Source organism: Asparagus officinalis, chromosome 8 (genome assembly GCF_001876935.1).
Source record: "Asparagus officinalis chromosome 8, Aspof.V1, whole genome shotgun sequence".
Lineage (NCBI taxonomy): Eukaryota > Viridiplantae > Streptophyta > Magnoliopsida > Asparagales > Asparagaceae > Asparagus > Asparagus officinalis.
Genome location: NC_033801.1, coordinates 109,550,782 through 109,571,879, shown reverse-complemented (window position 1 = coordinate 109,571,879; position 21,098 = coordinate 109,550,782). Strand labels below are relative to the sequence as shown.

General features: G+C 39.0%; 1 protein-coding gene and 1 long non-coding RNA gene across 2 annotated transcripts in view; one reads left to right on the top strand and one right to left on the bottom strand.

Annotated features, from left to right (window-relative positions):
* On the bottom strand, positions 9,252 to 9,739 carry LOC109820002. Its single transcript, XR_002241684.1, has 3 exons — positions 9,644 to 9,739; positions 9,442 to 9,509; positions 9,252 to 9,324 (listed from the first exon to the last, which is right to left on the bottom strand). It is a non-coding gene; the product is annotated as an uncharacterized LOC109820002 (long non-coding RNA).
* LOC109823040 (pectinesterase-like) overlaps positions 17,876 to 21,098 on the top strand; it is a 6,225-nt gene continuing 3,002 nt past the window's right edge. The window contains exons 1-2 of the mRNA XM_020389361.1: positions 17,876 to 18,424; positions 18,687 to 19,145. Coding sequence (XP_020244950.1) covers positions 17,914 to 18,424; positions 18,687 to 19,145 — 970 coding nt within the window. The 5' untranslated portion in view covers positions 17,876 to 17,913. The remainder of the gene's footprint in view (positions 18,425 to 18,686; positions 19,146 to 21,098) is intronic.

Here is a 21,098-nt window from a genome sequence, read left to right as displayed (position 1 = left end):
CATTGAGCGATGAGGCAGTGAGCGGTGGGTGGCGAGGCAGATTTTAGCGGCAGCGGCAGAGAGAAGGAGAGAATGATGAGAAGGCCAACGGCGAGTGGCGATGCAGTGAGCGTCTCACCATTGAGCAGAGAATAGTTGATGTAGAATACACAGCAAACACGTTTATGTCAAAGTGGGACAGACGCAAGCCCAAATACGGACCTGGTCGAAGAAAATAACTTGTTTCGAAGAAACAGCCGTAACTTTCAAACCGTACGTTGGAATTGGACGAATTATATATGAAAATCGACTATCTCGACGAGACAGAGCCATCCAAACTAACCCCCTTGGGTTTGGATTGCGTTCTCAGTTTTGCCAAATTCCTTACGGTTTGAGAGATATTTGCATTTTTGTCTGTTTTTTACTATTTTTAGTAATATTTTAGGAGTCTGTTTTATTTAGGAAACAAATCCGATTTGATCTCAGATTTGACCGATGGACTTTCCTAATCATAAGGAGTCTTTTTAGGAGTTTTAATGTTTTAGGAATTCTTTATCATTTTTGGTAAGTTAAGAGTCCTTATAGGAGTTAGAGTCCTTGTAGGAGTCTTATTTCTTTTTCTATTTAAGAAGAGTCTTGTAAGCCCTAGAGGCATAACTTTTGATTAATAAAATTTTGTTTTTATTCAATATTTACTTCATGGATTCGAAGCTCTTCGTGGATTCGAAGATTTTCCTTGGTGGATTGTGAGGCTATTACTTCCGCGCTACATCAATAGTGAGGTGAAAGTTTTTAGCGATAGGGGCATTACAGAGAAGAGAGAATATTTAAACGGTCGGATATCAAAATTAAGGTTAGGGTTTGGGTTTCGATCTTTCTTTTTTTAATTGCGATAGGAAGTGCTCGTATCTGATTGCCAATAATAACATTGGCGAAGGGACATAGGTGACAGAAGGCACCGTTGCCAATGTTGTCATTAGTGGCATGCACAGCGTCCTTTGCCAATGGCCTGTCAACTTTAATCTATTTTTTGTTGGATTTAAATCTAATTAAATCTAATTGTGGGCACATATGATTAATCAATGTGTATTGCTATCTTTAAGGATAACCCACTTAAAGTGATCAATTAATTTTGGATTAATGGGTATTTAAATAAATCATGGGGTTATATTTGCAGATACCAGGTTGTAATTGTAATTTGATGAGGGGCCAAATTACAAATGTACAACACCTATATATATGGGGTTACGGTCCCTAATCTAGGGTTAGCCACTCTCATTCTCTTATCCCCATCTAAAGAGATCCATAAGGGAGAAACCCTATGGTTAGAAGATCATCAAAACCCTAATCAGGTTTTCCTCAATGGATTCAGGTATATGCTTCCGCTCCTTTTGATTCTTGTTAATCTCTTTAAATTAATCATGGCTTTAAGTTTTAGATCTTAAATTTTAGATCCAACAAGTAGTATCAGAGTCACCGTTGATTTGTTCTAAGAGACTAAGATTAAAATTAGGGTTCTTTGATCTTAATTTGTGTTTTATTCAGATCTGTTCACGAATAAACAGTAACGTTTTCGATTTTTCGGATGAACAGTAAAAAACCACCGTGAACAGTAAAGTTTTTAAATTTTTGGAATTTTTTCTTTGATTTATCTTAGATCTGGATCAAGAAAATTTATTTTTTTTCGATTCTGGATCTGGTTTTGAAATAAAATCGAGGAATTTTTGGTTTTATTTTTGTTTGGTCGTCAGTCCCGTGCTCCTCGCCAGTGAAGTATCGTTGGCGGCCTCGTCTTCGACTTTGACGGTGACGGCGGCATCAGGAAACCCTAGGGTTTAGACCTTGGGTGAAGGAGCAAGCGGTGGCGGCGGTTCAGATCTTAACCCTAACGGGTGAAAGAAAATTAGGGCAAGAGGAGGTTACCTCGATTTTGGGTGAGCTTCGTGCTCGATTTTAGGTGAGCTTCGTGCTCAGTTCAGGCAAGCTTCGGCTTGAAATTTTTAGCGAACCTCAGTTTGCTTCTGACGAGCTTCGTGCTCGAATCCAACGAACCTCGTGTTTGTTTTCTGACGAGCCTCGTGCTCAATTAAGGCGAACCTCGTGTTTGTCGATTCAGGCACAGTCGATGTTCGTTATTGGCGAACTCGACGTTCGGATCTTAGCGAGCCTCGTGCTCAATTAAGGCGAGCATCTCGAAGCTCGAATTTCAGCGTCGCTCGACCTTGGCGAGCTTGTACCTCGTTGGCTCATTTGGGTAGTTCAGACGAGTCTCGTACTCGTCCTCGGGTGAACTTCGAGGTCAAAGGCGAACAAGAACCTTAATTCGAACTGAGCTTCAGTTCCTTGTGAAGGCGAGCCTGAGATCTCCCTCTCTGTTCATCAGCTAAAAGGAAATGAAGGCAACTCCTGTTTGGGGTTTCTGGTTCTTTAGTTGGACTAGGGCACAAGCCCACTTAAGTTTATTAAGTTCTTGGGCCTGGACTTATCCAATTGAGTCCATTTGGTTATGGGCCCTAATTAAGCTATGAAAAATTCTGTTAATTCAAATTAAGTTGTTTAATTTGAATTAATTTTGGTAGTTAATCAATTATTTCATTCAAATAATATGACACTAAGATATTAAGTTATCTCTCATTCCAAATGATTAATTAAAACAAGATGTTACCAAAGTAACCTCTCTTGTGTAGATTATTCATGAGGGATGTCAGATGTTTGTGTGTATGTTTTCGTGTAAATATTTAATCGGCCCAAAGGAAGGTTAATATTTATTTAGACTACATACACATCTGCAATGATAAACGTGTGATAATTATAAGGTTTACATGTGAATAATGAATCGATCCAAAGATAGTTTCATTATTTGACGTGAGTTATTGTCTATGTTTGATCATTGCAACAAGGTATCAATTACAAGTTAATATTACTGTCCAAAGACTTGATATTAATGTTATGCTAGATATCTTGAGATGGGATTTGTCATTACTTGAATTTTATTGATTACTAATTATGGTTAATGATGTGAGTATCTTTTGTTTATTTCAGCTAATGCATCTGCTGCAATAATTTCTGCTAACATCAACTCAATTCCCATGCTCAATGGGACAAATTTTAAGGTTTGGAAAGAGAACATTTTGATTGTTCTTGGCTGCATGGATCTAGACCTTGCATTAAGAACTGAACAACCCCAAATTCTCACTGCGGAAAGCACTCCTGATGCAAAAAAGGAGTATGAGAAGTGGGAGCGTTCAAATCGCATGAGTCTTATGATCATTCTGATGCAAAAAAGGAGTATGAGAAGTGGGAGCGTTCAAATCGCATGAGTCTTATGATCATTAAGCGTGACGTTCCGGAAGCCTTCAGGGGCATAGAATTCGAAGGGATTACTAAGGCTAAAGATTTCCTTGCCGAAATGGAAGCCTTCAGGGGCATAGAATTCGAAGGGATTACTAAGGCTAAAGATTTCCTTGCCGAAATTGAGAAATGTTTTGCGAAAAATGATAAAGTAGAAACAAGCACGCTTTTAGCTCGCTTGATTTCAATGAAGTATAAGGGCAAAGGAAATATCAGGGAGTACATTATGGAAATGTCTCATATTGCTTCAAAGATTAAGGCACTTAAACTCGATCTTTGTGATGAGTTATTGGTGCATCTGGTTTTGTTGTCTCTTCCTGCACAATTTAATCAGTTTAAGGTCAGTTATAACTGCCAAAAGGAGAAATGGACTCTAAATGAGCTCATTTCATACTGTGTGTAAGAAGAAGACAGGTTGAAGCAAAATAAGACTGAGAGTGCTCATTTGGCCTATGCCTCTAAGGATAAGGGCAAGAAAAGAAAGAATGATAATAAAGCTGCTAAGAGTCCAGTTCAGAAGAAACAACATAAAGAAAATCAAGGTTGTTTCTTCTATAACAAGCCTGGACACGTAAAGAAGGATTGTACCAAATATCACGCCTGGCGTGCTAATAAGGATACATTCTTTACTTTGGTCTGTTCTGAGGTTAATTTAGCTTCAGTACCTAAAAACACTTGGTGGTTAGACTCTGGTGCTACTACTCACATAAGTGTTTCTATACAGGGTTGCTTGAGCTATCGAAAGCCAAGTGATGTTGAAAGACAAATCTTTGTGGGCGACAGTCAATCGGTAGATGTGGAAGTAATTGGGCATTTTAGGTTGCTATTAGGAACTGGTTCCTATTTGGATTTAAAAGATACTTTTGTAGTACCGTCTTTTAGACGGATTTTGTAGTACCGTCTTTTAGACGGAATTTGATTTCAGTTTCTGTATTAGACAAATTAGAAAAATTCGACGACATTATGGCATAAGCGCTTGGGTCATATCTCAAAAGGTAGAGTTGAGCGTCTTGTGTCTGATGGCATTTTGGATTCCCTTGATTTTTTGGATTTCAACGTATGTGTTGAATGTATTAAGGGAAAACTAACCAAAGTTAAGAGATTAGGTGCTAACGGATCTTCGGATGTCTTAGAATTAATACATACGGATATTTGTGGGCCATTCCCTACGACATCCTGGAATGATTAATAATATTTTATATCATTCATAGACGATTACTCACGTTATGGGTACCTATATCTTTTTCATGAAAAATCTGAGTCTTTGGACATGTTCAAAGCCTATAAAGCTGAAGTTGAGAATCAACTTAACAGAAGAATTAATATTGTTAGATCTGATCGTGGTGGTGAGTACTACGGTAGATATGATGGTTCAGGTGAACAACGTCTAAGACCATTTGCTAGATACCTAGAGGAATACGGTATCGTCCTACAGTACACCATGCCGGGTTCACCTAGCATGACCATTTGCTAGATACCTAGAGGAATACGGTATCGTCCTACAGTACACCATGCCGGGTTCACCTAGCATGAATGGTGTAGCTGAAAGACGAAACAGGACTCTTAAGGATATGGTAAGAAGTATGATAGCTCATTCTTCTTTAGCAGAGTCACTCTGGGGAGAAGTACTTAAGACAGCAGCTTACATTCTGAACAGAGTACCAAGTAAAGCAGTTGCTAAAATACCTTATGAGCTTTGGACTGGTCGAAAGCCCAGTTTAAAGCACTTACATATTTGGGGATGTCTAGTTGAGGCAAGGCCTTATAGGCCAAATGAAAAAAAATTAGACTCTAAAACAGTTAGCAGCTACTTTATTGGGTATTATGAACGTTCTAGGGGCTATAAGTTCTATGATCCCATACTAAGGAATATTTTTGAGACGGGAACAACAACATTCTTTGAGGATGTTGAGTTTAGAGGGAGAAATAAGGTCAGAGACATTGCTTTTGAGGAGGAATTGGCTTCAGATCTAATTCATACAATTACTTTTGATAATATTCAGGTTCCTATACCTGTTGTTGCTCAAGAAGTAAATCCGGAACCTCAATATGACAATGTTAAACAACTCCCTGTTCCAGAAGAACAAACTCAACAACCTCAAGAACCAGTGCCATTAAGGAGATCCACGAGAGAAAGGAGAAATGCTATTTCGGATGATTATATTGTATTTCTCCAAGAACATGAGGAAAGTAATAAAATGTTAGAAGATGATCCAATCAACTTTTCTCAGACCATAAAAAGTTCTAACTCTCAACAGTGGATTGATGCCATGAATGAAGAGTATAAGTCTATGCAAGACAATAAGGTTTGGGAAATTATCCCATTGCCAGAAGATGCAAAATCAATTGATTGTAAATGAATTTTTAAAACCAAGCAGGATGCAAACGGTAATGTGAAGAGGTATAAGGCACGTCTTGTAGCTAAAGGCTTTACTCAAAAGGAAGGCATTGATTATACAAAGACTTTCTCTCCGGTTTCATCGAAAGACTCTTTCAGAATAATCATGGTGCTTGTTGCTCATTATGATCTTGAGTTACATCAGATGGATGTTAAGACTGCATTTCTCAATGGCGATATTGATGAGATGATTTATATGATAAAACCAGAAAACTTTGTGTCAGGAGACCCAAAGAACATGGTTTGCAAATTAAGAAAATCCATCTATGGACTCAAGCAAGCTCCTCGTCAATGGTATTATAAGTTTTAACAAATAATTATCTCGTTCGGTTTTTAGATGAACATTGTTGATGACTATGTATATCACAAGTTCAGTGGGAGTAAGCATATCTTTCTGGTTCTGTATATTGATGACATATTGCTTGCCACTAATGATATAGGCATGTTGCACGAAACCATGAGATTTCTATCAAAGATTTTTGAGATGAAAGATCTTGGGGACGTCTCTTTTATATTAGGAATCCAGATACATCGAGATCGCTCTCGAGGTATACTTGGATTATCAAAAAAGAGCTATATCGATAAGGTACTTAAAAGGTTTGGCATGCAAGACTGCAGACCAGGAGATACCCTTGTTGCTAAAGGAGACAAGTTTAGTCTCAATCAGTGCCCTAAAGGCAACCTTGAAATTCAAGAAATGCAGAAGATTCCTTATGCTTCGGCTGTAGGAAGTCTAATGTATGCTCAGGTATGTACACATCCAGATATTACGTACATTGTTGGGATGTTAGGCAGATACTTAAGCAACCCTGGTATGGATCATTGGATAGCAGTCAAAAGGGTTATGAGGTATCTTCAGAAAACAAAAGATTATATGCTCACATGCAGAAAATCAGATCAGCTGGAGGTCATTGGGTACTCTGATTCTGATTTTGCTGGATACCAAGATAGCAGAAAGTCTACATCAGGCTACATTTATATGTTAGCAGGAGGAGCTATATCATGAAAAAGTGTTAAACAGACACTTGTAGCTTCCTCCACTATGGCAGCAGAATTTGTAGCTTGCTATGAGGCATCAAATCAGGGAATATGGCTACGAAATTTTATCACGGGACTGCGCATTCTGAAAAATATGGAAAGATCAATAAGGTTATATTGTGACAATAAATCTGCAGTAATGTATTCCAATAACAACAGGAGCTCAACTAAGTCAAAACATATTCACATTAAGTTCCTGGTTGTGAAAGAAAGGGTACAGAGTGGACAGATATCCATAAAGCACATTAGGACAAACTCCATGATAGCTGATCCTCTTACTAAGAGATTGCCACCCAAGGTCTTTCATGAGCATACTGCTCATATGGGTGTGGTATTATTTGAGGATATCATGATTTAGTGGGAGTTTGTAATTGTGGTGCTTTATGTTAGGTTGTATTATCTGATCAGAATAAAGTATTCAGTTAAGACACTCTGTTACATTATATTTGGTTTTGACCTCACTAAAGTAGGACCAGTTAAAAATAGACATGTATTGATCACATTGTATGTAATTTTCATGATGTACATCCATGATTGATCTATGTCGTTTGATTGTATTGGTATATATGACCATTGATGGGTCGAGTCATGATAGATGTGACGAAGGCCGCTTTGATCCTATATTGATATAGTCAATGGACGAGATTGTTCGGAAATACCTTTTCAGTAATAGCAATTTTGAGCTCATAAGGTTATACACAATTTAAGGAATTATATGGTGCCCAAGTGGGAGATTGTTGGATTTAAATCTAATTAAATCTAATTATGGGCACATATGATTAATCAATGTGTATTGCTATCTTTAAGGATAACCCACTTAAAGTGATCAATCAATTTTGGGTTAATGGGTATTTAAATAAATCATGAGGTTATATGTGCAGATACCAGGTTGTAATTGTAATTTAATAAGGGGCCAAATTACAAATGTACAACACCTATATATATAGGGTTATGGTCCATAATCTAGGGTTAGCCACTCTCATTCTCTTATCCACATCTAAAGAGATCCATAAGGGAGAAACCCTAAGACCCTATTTGGATTGAGGGTAATGGGGGTGAGGGGAAGAGAGGGTAACTTTTAACCTTGTTTGGAAAGTAAATATAACAGGTTAATAGGGGTGAGGGGAGGGGAAAGGAGGTGAAAAAATGGACAGATTTCTTCCCCCCCAATTTGGGGTGTAACCAGGGTGAAGGTAAAGAGGGGGAATACAATAAATATTGATAGACAAATTTACCCCTAGCTAAGATCAAAATCCAACGGTTGAAATTTTCTCATAGAAACCCCAACATTATAAACTCTCTGTTGCTTCCTCCTCCGCCATTTCTTCTTCACCGCTTCTCTCGCCTCCACGTCTTCACTCGCCTCCGCGTCAATCTCGCCTCAAAATTTTTTCAAGGTAAGATTTCTCTCCTCTTTCTTCAATTTTACTGCACTCCGCGTCAATCTCGCCTCAAAATTTTTTCAAGGTAAGATTTCTCTCCTCTTTCTTCAATTTTACTGCAGATCTTGTAATTCGTTCCAGTTTTTAATTTCAAGGTAAGATTTCTCTCCTCTTTCTTCAATTTTACTGCAGATCTTGTAATTCGTTCCAGTTTTTAAGCTCGGTTGGATGTTGATTACGTTGAAATTAGTCAGACCTGAGCAAAAAGTTTGCTGGAGTCTTGATCTAGGGTTTCGAGAATAATGAGCTACTACTTGTTCACTGACTATCCTCGATTACTTGTTTACTGACTATCCTCAGTTTGCTGGAGCTTAGAAATTCTATGGCCTAGATCAAATTCGATTACAGTTTTTATTTGCAAATCACAAATCTTTCAAGATAGATCTTTGAGATATCAAATACTATTTATTACCTGATTTAGTTGTAGTTTAAAAATCCAACTTTTGTCTGTTTCTTCTTTTCTTTTTGTAGTTCAAAATGTCATGTATACTTACCTTCTGTTTCTGAGGCAGAAAATAATGAACAGCTAACAGCCTTAAAATTGATCTTTTCCCTCTTTCTCATTTTTGTAGTTCAAAATTTGCTTGAACTTGGTGTTGAGACTGCTCAAATTAAACAAGCGTATCTTTTCCTAACTAAGCATCCAGAGGATCTAAAACCTTTGCTTGGATGTCCATTTGAAGAGCGCAAGGAACTTCTTATGATGATGTTATCTTGAGAATCTATGTTAGCCCGATCACGTTATTAGCTTATTATGTACTCATCTTATGAAGGTGGGATGTGCTGGTATTATTGGCATTTATTTTTGTAAGTTGTATTGCCGAATTTGATTATCTGAGGCAATTACAAACATGTTTGTTTTTGTGTTGCTTATGGCAAAACTTAGTATGAATGTGGTCATATTTTGCTAGAAACATGTACTAATTGCAAAACTTTGATTTTATGAATTATGTTCCTTTTTTATGTAAGTTGTTTTAGCCTATTTAGTATGTATGTTGGTATGTGACTGTCATTATTATTTTTCATTCCAAACTTAGTATGAATGTGCAGTTGGATCGAACAGTTTCTGATGGCGCATTCTCCAGAACAGTGAACAAAAGTTGAAGATTTGCTTCACTGAAATTTGTTCACATAACTTTTATATACATTCATCAGTTTCATAAACCAGAACTTTTATATACATTCATCAGTTTCATAAACCAGAAGGGATGGTACAATTTGCCTATGACTTACCAAAAGTCTGCATCAATGATCGTTAGTTTACAGAGAGCAAGCATTGCAAAAGCCTGAAGTTGTGGAAACTGGAATATAGAATTAAAGCATGAGTTTAGAAAATGGACCAGAAATGAGGTAGATGACACGATAGCAGGCAACCAAGTAAAAATATGTACTGCTACAAAACAAAAGAAATCTCAACTATGCATGCGTTGATCACCTTTTGCATCAAATTAAAGTTTCTACATAGCTTTGAGAGAAACAGAGCACAATGGATTTTCTTTTTTAACATGTGAGGATATATATCCGTGCAAAGCTTCAATTTTAACATGTGAGGGTATTTATGTCAATTTATATACATTCCCTTCCCTTCCCTTCCCGTTATTAGACTTTCCAAACGGGGTGAAATAACTTCCCCTTGATTCACCTTACTAGTTTCCCAAACAAGTTTTAGAAATTCCCTTCCCTTCCCTTCCCTTAACTTCCCCTAGGTTCCCCTAACTTCCCTTCACCCCCTCCAAATCCAAACAAGCCCTAAGGTTAGAAGATCATCAAAACCCTAATCAGGTTTTCTTATATGCTTCCGCTCCTTTTGATTCTTGTTAATCTCTTTGAATTAATCATGGCTTTAAGTTTTAGATCTCAAATTTTAGATCTAACATTTTTTACTGGTGCTACTTTAGACTTGGCTTCACCGTTTCTGAAACTATCTATGCGTTCCACTCTTGTTACTATAGTTTAGGTATGACCATAAAGAGGAAGGACTACGTATTGGTTAGTTCACATGTCAACTACGACGTGAAAAAATTTGCATGGAGAGAATAATTGCAGTACCTTTGCAACGAATATTAAAAGTAAAAGTAACAGAACTTCAAAAGAAAACAAGAAAGAAAAGAAAGAAAGAAAAAGCAAATCTCTTTTAATAGTTGGCAGGCAGGAAACTTAAAGGCCCGCGAATAAAGAGAGCATAATGTATGAGACTAAGGACTGTGACTAAAACAAAGAAACTTGATACTAATACCTTCAAAGTTAATGGTTAAGGATTTGTCATTTGCTTTTTTGAAATATGCTTTGCTTGCACTTATCTATCTAGCTTCCTGAAGAATCTTGCAATTTATAAATGATATATATGAAGAAAAGCAGAACCTAATTTCTATAACATTATTTAGTTAATTATCATCTAAAGTTTACTCTAGGTCTCATTTACTAATTGCGATTATATAATTAAGAGTGCCAGAGAGAGCACTAGATTTATTTTCTTTTTTTTTTTGGTAAATAAAAAATTTTATTCATCAACCAATATGAAAAGAGAATGTACATCAAGAATCTCATCACATTTGTGAGATAACAAATTTAGTATCTAAAACTCAATGAAACATTTACTAGAGCCGTAATACTGTTTCTAACTTCTCCTATTGACTCTTCAACAAAGATCATAGGCCCGAAAACATGTATCAGGGATATCTGTTACAACCTGCACATGTATTCCCGCTGAGGTTTATCATGCCATGAGCCAGACACTCCTCTTATGAATTTCCCAGTGAAACATTTTCAGCTACTAATCCCCTGTTACATCTATAAGGAGGTCAACCAGTTTTTATTTTCCTCAGGTAGTCCACTGTTAAGAACTACTATCAGCAAGTCCAGCTTGATGTTTTTGATGATTTGCACAACAGTTTTGAAACTCTGCTTAAAAATCCTTCCATTGCGCTCCAACCATATATTGTAGATAGAGGAAGTGAGGTCCATTCTTTTAACATTGATCTTGAAAGCTTTTCTCCTTTGGTTTGCTTCATACCAGCTCATCAATTGATTCCAGTCACAGCTTTTCCAGTTGAATTGTAGCCAATTCATAACTCCATTCCAAACATCTCTCGAAAATGCACATTCAAAGAACAAGTGGTTTCGAGTTTCAGCTTCTGAACCTGCACACAGTGCACAGTTATTGTTTTGAATGACCCCTCTTCTCAACAGCTTATCCTGAGTTAGTAGTCTATCTTGGACTGCTAACCAAGAGATGAAAGAGTGCTTGGGGTAATTTAGTCTCCCCCAGATTGTTACATTCCATGGCACTCTATTTGTAGTGGGGATTAAGGCATGATATAAGTCTGACAAGGTGATTTTTGAGTTCCTGCAGCAGGAACTGATTAGGCTAATTAGATTAACCTCCCCTCCACAGTAATCCATAGCTTTATTTCTGATTTTCAACAACTGCTTCCATAACCAGGAATCACTTCTTTTGATTTCTACCTGCCATATACTTCTGCTCCTGAGATAAGTGTCATGAACTCATTTGATCCATAAGAGCTCTTTATTAGTGTGTATATCCCATAGGGTTTTTAAAGCTGCAGGTTTATTCCATATGCTTGAAGAAAAAATCCCCAATCCACCATACATTTTATCTGTGCAAACCCTTTCCCAGGATACCAGTGGAGTTTTGAAAGCTTGATCATTTTTCCCCCAAAGGAAATTCCTGCAAAGTTCATCCACCCTTTGAAGCACTTTAACTGGGAGAACGTAACTAGATGTCCAGTATATTTGTATGCCAAGGATGACACTCTTGATGATCTGTAACCTGCCTGCATAAGACAAGGATGTCCAGTATATTTGTATGCCAAGGATGACACTCTTGATGATCTGTAACCTGCCTGCATAAGACAAGTTCTTGAGCTTCAAAAATTCCTGGAACTGGTTAGTGATTTTGGTGAAGAGAGGGGAGCAGTCCAGGTATGTTAGTCTCTTGCACATTAGGGGAACACCTAAATATTTAATAGGCATTTTTCCCTCAGTAAACCCCAGATAGGATTGGATTGTTTCTTTAACTTCTTCCTCTACTCCTCCATAGAAGATAGCACACTTGCTTGGATTTGCTTCTAAGCCAGAGACATCACTGAATTTTGTGACACATTGGTATAATTTCTGAATTGAATTCAAGTCACCCTTACTAAATAATAAGAGATCATCAGCAAAGATTAAGTGTGATATTTTGAGCCTCCCACATCTTGGATGGAATTTAAAAGTTTTGTCTTGCTTCAATAGATCTAAGCTTCGTGAGAGATATTCCATTCCCAATATAAACAGATAAGGGGAGAGTGGATCTCCTTGCCTCAGCCCCCTTTCCCCTTTGAAATATCCATGTAAAGAGCCATTGAGTGAGATGGAATATTTTGGAGTAATAATGCAAGTCATAATCCTGTCGCACAAAAATTTTGGAAAACCCAGACCATCCAGCATCTCCCTTATGAAATTCCAACTGATTGTGTCGAAAGCTTTTCTAATGTCAATATTAATCATGGCTCTTGGGGAGATATTTTTCCTGCCATAATCCTTGACTAACTCATGAGCTAACAAGATATTATTTACTATGTGCCTTCCCTTCACAAAAGCACTTTGAGAATCATTGATCAGGATCCCCATAACAGATTGTATTCTATTAGCAAGTATTTTTGATATAATTTTGTTAAAGGCAATTACAACAAGAAATTGGCCTAAAATCAGATGGGGAGCTTGGACAGTGTACCTTGGGTATGAGTGTGATAGAGGTTGAGTTTACAGCTCCCAGTAATTTGCCAGTTTTGAAGAAGTCTTCTATTGCAAGTGTAACCTCCTTTTCTATCACTGGCCATGCAGATTTATAGAAAGATGCACCATAACCATCTGGACCAGGGGACTTTTGATCTGATATAGAGAATACTGCTTTCTTAATTTCTTCTTTGGAAACAAGTGAAGATAAGCTCCTAATGTGATCTTCATTCAAGCAGGGTCCATGTTGAATTATCCTGATGTCAGGAGATTTCGTAGCTCTTGCTTTGCCCATCAGGTTCTTGTAGTAGGAGATTAGCTCACTTATAATGTCTTCTCCCTCAGTGAGCCTAACACCTGAGCTGTTATAGAGAACTAGAATTCTGTTCTGATGTCTTTTGACCTTAAGGACTGAGTGAAAGTAGCTTGTACATTCATCTCCCTTAATGCTCCACTGTATTCTGTCTTTTTGTTGAAAGAAAGATAACTCACAGTTTAGAAGTTTATTGTAGTTGGAAAGGCATTCTTTTTCCTGGTTAATCAATACAGGGTTGAGGGGGTCATCTTGTAGCTTTCCCTGAGTTTCCTCTAGAGCAAATTTAGCTCTAAGAACTTGTTCACTAATATTACCAATATGTTTTCTATTTAATTCTTTTAATTCACCCCTCAAGAGCTTGAGCTTGGTATATACGGAATACATTCTATATACTTCAATTTCCTTATTCCATATTGAGGAAACTGTGGGCAAGAAATTATTGTGCTTGGTCCACATATTAAAAAACTTGAAGGGCTTTTTTCCTTGAGTATCATCTTCATAGATTGAAACCATAGCAGGAGAGTGGTCAGAGAAATTAGGGAGCAGGAACTCTACATGGCTAGAATTGTTTTTTTGAATCCATCCATGAGTCATTCACTAGGGCTCTGTCTAACCTGCACCAAACCCTTGTGATATGATCCTGTTTATTGTTCCAGGTGAAAAAACTACCCAGAGTTTTGAGGTGAGAAAGATTACAGTCTTCAATGAAAGAAGTAAAATCATTTGTATCAGAGTCAGTGAGCATTGTACCTCCCAATTTTTCTTCATCTTCAATGAAAGAAGTAAAATCATTTGTATCAGAGTCAGTGAGCATTGTACCTCCCAATTTTTCTTCATTGCTTATCATTGTGTTGAAATCCCCACACAGCAGCCATGGTACACTTCCAATTGTTTGGTATATTTGAAAGAGATCAGCCCATAACTCTTTTCTATTTTCCTGATGATTTGAACCATAGATAGATGAGATAACACTTTCTGTTCTCCCGTCCACTGACTTTACTGAGCATGTTATTTAGTTGTGAAGTGACATGTGTAATTTGAACATCTAGAGTGCTAGAATCCCATAAAATCAGAATTCTGGCCTTTCCTGGACTTGTCACATTGGAGAACCATTTCCCATTTGCAGCAATTCTCTTAGTGTCACTTGGAATTTTATTATCCTTCAATTTTGTTTCCAAAAGAGCTATGAAAGAGAGATGATTTTGAAAAAGGTGTTGCTTAACTAAATGTTGTATAGGGGGTTTGTTCAAACCCCTAACATTCCAAAAAGACCAGTTCATCAGTTTGTTCCTCCTCTATCTAGAATAGAAGAATCCAGATTATTCTCCATAACAGCCAAAGGGGAGTAAGAATTGATATAATTCATTTTATTTTTCCCTTTTTTAATGAGCATCCAGGAATTTTCATTTTGATCAGATCCATGCCTATAGACTGGAGGAAAAACATGCATAGTATGCTCAGGGCTAGAAACTGCAGTTGGCTGAGCAAAACCCTGTGCTGTTGGCAAAACATGCACAACATGCACAGAGTCTGTTTCAGCAGATTCTGGTAGTTGTGCTATTTTTCTAGCTTGTACTGCCTCCACTTTCTCTTGAGGAACATGCACTTGCATATGCTCAGGATTTTTACCAGGATCAAACCTCAAAGTAGACATTCCCGTATCATTCACATTTCCAGTTTTTGATTTTCCAGGAGTTAAGATTGACATAATCACATCCTGAATAGGTCCAGGATTTCCTTCTTTGTTAGGGATATCCAGTCCTTTAATTGGTCCAGAACTTGATTTTCCATCATCTCTATTCATCTGAGCATTGCAGTTATTAGAAGCATGTTTAGGAATCCATCTCTGAGTTTTTTTCTGCCTCCTACAAACTGTTGTATCATGTCCAATCACTTTACAGAAATCACACCAACTGGGCTTATGTTCATAGAAGACCTTCTGATTTACCATTTCACCATTTGGACCTTGAATTGATATGTGATCAGGAAGTTGTAAAGGCATTTTAACTTCAACTAGAACCCTAGCATAAGCTAATCTCTGTTTTGTTGCTGTGAGTTTATCAGTTGCAATTGGCCTTCCAACAACACTTGCAATCTTACTTATACTTTTAGCATTCCATAAATTAAGTCTGAGGCTTGGTAACTGTATCCACATAGGGTAGATATTGTTGAAGCTCTTCTCAATTTCCTCATTTATAGACCAGTGTTTAAGATGAATAGGTCTTGAACCAAAAAACCAAGGACCACTTTCAATAACTTCATTCAATTTTGAATTTGAAAAGGAAAAGGCCTGGTTTCAACAAGAAAATTTCAGGATTTGCCAACTGAGCCCAGACTTTCTTAACAAAAGATTCCATAGCTTTAAACTTTGCATTCAATCCTATAACCTGCCCAATGAGAGAGAATTCCCACATGGATTCCCCTTCTTTCCATTCTTCTTCTTCAAATTTTACAGAATCTTTAGATTCTGGAGGGATAAAATCCAAAATCATACCACTCCCTGCCTTTCTATTATCAGTAAAAAAACTGATCCAACTCTTTTTAGATTCATTTTCTGGATTCAAAACAGGTTTATCATTTAAGGCAATAATAGGAGGAAAATCTGCCTCCGTTCCTTTTGATTTATCTTGAGCTGAATCTGACTTAATCTCATCATTCTTAACTGGATTCAGAGCCTCAGTGTTAGATTTTCCAATCGATGCAGGATACAAAAGATTTGATCCACATTGATCAGGAACATGCGGATCTTGAACTACTCGCTCCATTATGTGAGATGGAGGGATTCCCTATCTGACGAGATTGAAAACCAAAAAGTTGAGGAGATACCTGAGATGTAGGATTGACAAGAAAACTTGTAGATCCGAGGATTTCTCTCATAGATTTCTTCATTTTCTCCCCTTTAGGGCCAGTTGACCCCATGAATCCAGTGCTAGAACCTTCATCTTCTTCAACAATATTGGTATCAATACGATCCTCTGAGGGTTGCAAACAAGGATTTGACGATCGCAAACCAATGCTTAAGATCTTTGTAGCGCTACTTCTCTTCTTTCTTGCCATCATGAACTCAGCGGGGGCGCACTTTAGCAGAAATTTTTTTGCCTGCTAAAATGCGCCATGGATAACCGCCAAAACAGAAAGAAGATAGATTTATTTTCTTAGTATTACTAAAAACCATATTCTAATCTTAATTTGTTCAATTTTTTTTCAAACTTCAAGTTTTGACATACCACACGACGGTTCTACTTCTCTAATAACAAATTAAAATCCGATGGCGTCTTAAACACTAATAGACATTGTTATTGTACCCATTATATATATACTGACCGCTCTCTTATGCCCACCATGATCATTAAGAATTTGTTTGTTCAAGACTCCAAGAGCCCTTATATCTTGCAAGAATAAATTTCACTATTCTATGCATGAAGGTAGTAATGTCATGGATAAATAAGATAATATAGGTTAGTTTTTCATCAAAAAGTCATCTTAGTCCTTACAAACAGCTTTACGCATGCATCACATGTGCCCATTCTTCATGGATAAATTTTTACAAGAAGATTTAACACTCCATAATGTTATGTGTGTGTATATATATGAGATAAAGGAGATGGTAAGATGATATTTTTATCATCAGATGGCTCAATAGGCTACCCGGAATCATGATCGACATTGTCCATCTTGATTTGCACTCATCATGATCTATATGTAGAAAAAAGTATATTGTCCATATACATTTGATGATGTTTTGAGCAAGATGTATGGCACGGATCATAAATTTGATGACCCGATTAGTCCATAGTCTATCTCACAATAAGATTTCATCTCACCATATCATTACTATACATACACGTACAGACTGCACATATATACACCCACATATGTATATATGTATGTGTGTGCATTAAATCGTTATCTTAACAATCGTGTAATTTAAAACATTAAATTTTAGAGGGAAACCTAATAGTTCACATGGCAAAGTGTCGCTGCCTTGTAGGGAGCCTAGATTAAATTTCCATGTGTGCAAAAGGCGCGGCAGTTGTAATTGTTGATGCTGTTGTTATGCGTGCCAAAAGCCATATTTTCGTTAAAAAAAGTTAAAACTTTCGTAAGGCTAATATAGAACTAGCCAGCTCACAGTAGTGTTTTATGAGGAGAGAATTCGATAGGTAGGATTGGATAGTATTCTTTCATATTCACCACTAATCTGTTAGACAGCATATAATATAAACTGGTGGAGGAGAAAGATAATAATTAGCAATAACAATTTGATATCCTTTGCATCATTCATTAATGTATTGGATATTCTAGTCACACTTTCTCTTGCTTAGCTGGACCCTTCAGGCTCTTAAACATTCCTCATGATCATCACGTCAATTTTCCTTTTCAGATTCCAGTTTGTTGGGTCCGGGGTTGTCTATGATCTTAATTATAAACATTCGATAAAAGTTGATATTAGTAATAATAATAAAAGAGACAGAAAATCTAGAACGTAAAGATTACTTTCCTTAAAGAAAATATGAGGGGGGTTAATGATCACTTCCCCATTTATTTGTTTCATGCAGAATAAGAGAGAATCCAAATCGACCATTGTCCTCTTCCATGAAAACATTTCCCTATATAATTAAGCTTCCACAACATAGAACAACAAACCCCAAATGCCTCTCCCCCGCCCTCTCTCTTTGACAATGCATCAAGATCAAAGCAGAAGAAACCTCATAACATATGCAACTGGCATCTCTCTAGCTCTAATACTCCTAACAACCACAATGTCATTCACAAGACCTCACCCGAAAAACCTAGCTCAACCTCAACTCCACCACTCCTCCCACACATCCACCACCATCTCCACCTGCCAAGCAACCCTCTACCCTTCCTTATGCCAATCCTCCCTCTCTTCTGCCTCCCAAAAAACTCTTAAAAAGCCAAAAGAAGCTTTCGCCCTCTCCGTCCGATTCTCCATGGACCAGGCCCGCTCCCTCCGCGACAATGCTGCCGATCTAACACGGTGCTCCGCCGTGGACGACTGCCTTGAGCTAATAGACATCACTCTCGAGCAGCTCACTGACGTCCTCAATCATGACAAAGCGTCGGACCCACACAGCGTTGACACGTGGCTCAGCGCCGCCATGACGAACCAGGCAACGTGCATGGACAGCCTCCAAGAAGGTGTTGTTAGAAATATTGTTTCAAATTACATATTACCCACTATATGTTCCCTGCTCAAACAACTCCACGTTTAAATGCTCTGTCTAATTTCCTGGAATTGAGATGGGTTTGACGAGTTTTTGAGTCCTGATGTCGTGAGGGCCCAAACTCGAGACCCACCCTCAAGCATATATAGGATGAGTTCTGCACATCACGCAAACAAATAAAATTAAAATTCCGCTGTTAAGAAAAGCCAATCTTTTTCTGCTGTTTATACCAACAGGTGCGCGGTCGAAGGACCTGGACTGGATGAGCTCGGACGTGCACAAATTGAGTCAGTGCATTAGTAACTCACTGGCGCTCCATCAAACGGTTAAAAAGTTCGAGAAGCATAAGAAGGTTTCGGGAGGCTCAAGAATACCAGGGTGGATGACGATCCGCGACCGGAACCTTCTAGAAGCTTCAGCGGACCGCATTAATGCGGACGCGGTGGTGGCTAAGGACGGGAGCGGAGCGTACGGAGCGTACAGGAGTATCGGTGATGCGCTGATGTCTGTGCCACGAGGAGGCGGTGGTGGCCGGACTGTAATTTATGTGAAGGCTGGGGTGTATGAGGAGAATGTGAATATAACGACCGAGCAGAAGAACGTTATGTTGATGGGCGATGGAAAGGGTAAAACGGTCATTGTGGGACGTAGGAGCGTGGCGGCTGGGTGGACCACTTACCGGTCTGCTACTGTCGGTACGTGTGATTTGGTTGTGAAATTACTTTCATGTTTTCAATTTTGATTATGTTGTGCCTCGAGAATCCAAACCCAAACGCCGAGAAAAGGATAAACCAACAACCAAACAAGCACAAACAATCACAAACACCAGTTTTACGTGGTTCGGCGAGATGCCTACGTCCACGGGGGAAGGAAGGGGGAGTTTTCACTATTAGAAACAAGAGGATACAACTAGGGTTACAAATCTCACACCAAAACCCTCAACAAATCAACTCTTGATCTCACCAATACTTCTAGAATAGAAGCCCAAAGAAAACCCCTCTCTATCAGCTCAAAATCCCTCTCACAAACCCTAGAAAATACCCATTGGGTATTTATACTAAAGCCAAACGAAACGGGTCTGGAAAGCAGACCCAGACCGAAACCCGCATCGCGGTCGACCGCAGCTCCATGTGCGGTCGACCGCGAAAAGTCCAGAGGCTCACCATCGGCTCTGGACAAATGCCGGTCGACCACCGCTCCATGTCCGGTCGACCGCCCAACTTCCAGAGCCCAGAAAACATCTGCGTGCACATTGCGGTCGACCGCAGCTCCACCGCCGGTCGACCGCCAGACGCCCAAATGCACTCCTTCGACTTTTCGCCAATATGTCCCAGATCGGCTGCATCAAAAACTGACTGCCTACGTATCCTCTCCGAGGAATCAAGTCTTCACGTAGTTCACCCAATGGCCTCCAAAGGCCCTCAATCCAACCTGTGGCTGATAGCATCATCAACGACCCCAAACTGAGAACAGTCCAACACCTCCACTTGAGATGAAACAATGACCGTATCCCCACCATATCCACCAGCTGCATCCAACTCAATTACCTCATCATCTGCACCCATAAATAAATGACTCCCACGCTGTGCCACCTCAGCTGGAATCCCAACCAATGCAGAATGACCTGGAGTACGTGAGGAAATCCTCACCCAATGTGGAGTAGCATCACCCTCCACCCGCTGCGATATCCCTCTGATCTGATCAATACTCTCCACCTGCTGAGAGTCCAAAGTGACAAACCTGCTCAGACCAAACTCAGAAGCTCCCAACTGATAGCCAAATGAACTCCTGAATCCCAACTGCGCAATCGGATCCAACCTCACATCAACGATGTGACCAAGTGCTGGGTAGCCAAATATCCGACGCCGACCAAAATCTGAAACAGCTCCACCAGATCTAACAACTCTATACGCAGCAGTCGGCAACCTCATAAGATAGCCCAATCGTGTCGAAGCCCGAATACCAGATCCACTGCTCGACAACCAATACCGATCCTCCTCCAGAAAAGAAAGGCCCACTAAATCCGCCATCTCATCATGTCGCCCCACTGTCTCCTTCCCTCTGAAGTGTCTCCAACTGCCGTGCAGTCGGCAACCTCATAAGATGACCCAAATCTGTCGAAGCCTGAATACCAGATCCACTGCTCGACAACCAATACCGATCCTCCTCCAGAAAAGAACGGCTCACTGAATCCGTCATCTCATCACGTCGCCCCACTGTCTCCTCTCCTCTGAAGTGTCTCCAACTGCCATGAGCTCGGCACCGATGCAAGAAAGGACCCCTACTAGAACAAGTATGACTGGTAACCTTTCTGCCCATACACCTCCTCCAACTGTTGCGGACTACTAGGGCTTTATACCAACGGGACTTGGTTGCAACCCAAATATGCCTAGTACAATCCCCAACATAAGAAACAAAATACCGATTACCTCCCGATGATGCCTCCTCGGAAAGCCCCCCAATGCCTGACTGAACATCATCTAAAAGACCCCTCGATCGGTGGATAGAAGTGCTGAACTCCACCTCGGTCTTCTCGCTCATCCCACTGTGCTCACAGGACTTCAATCTGCAGGTCATAGCACTCCTCAACAATCTGTGCACGGCATAACCAATAATATATCCCAGCACCAAACAATGCCACAGTCTAG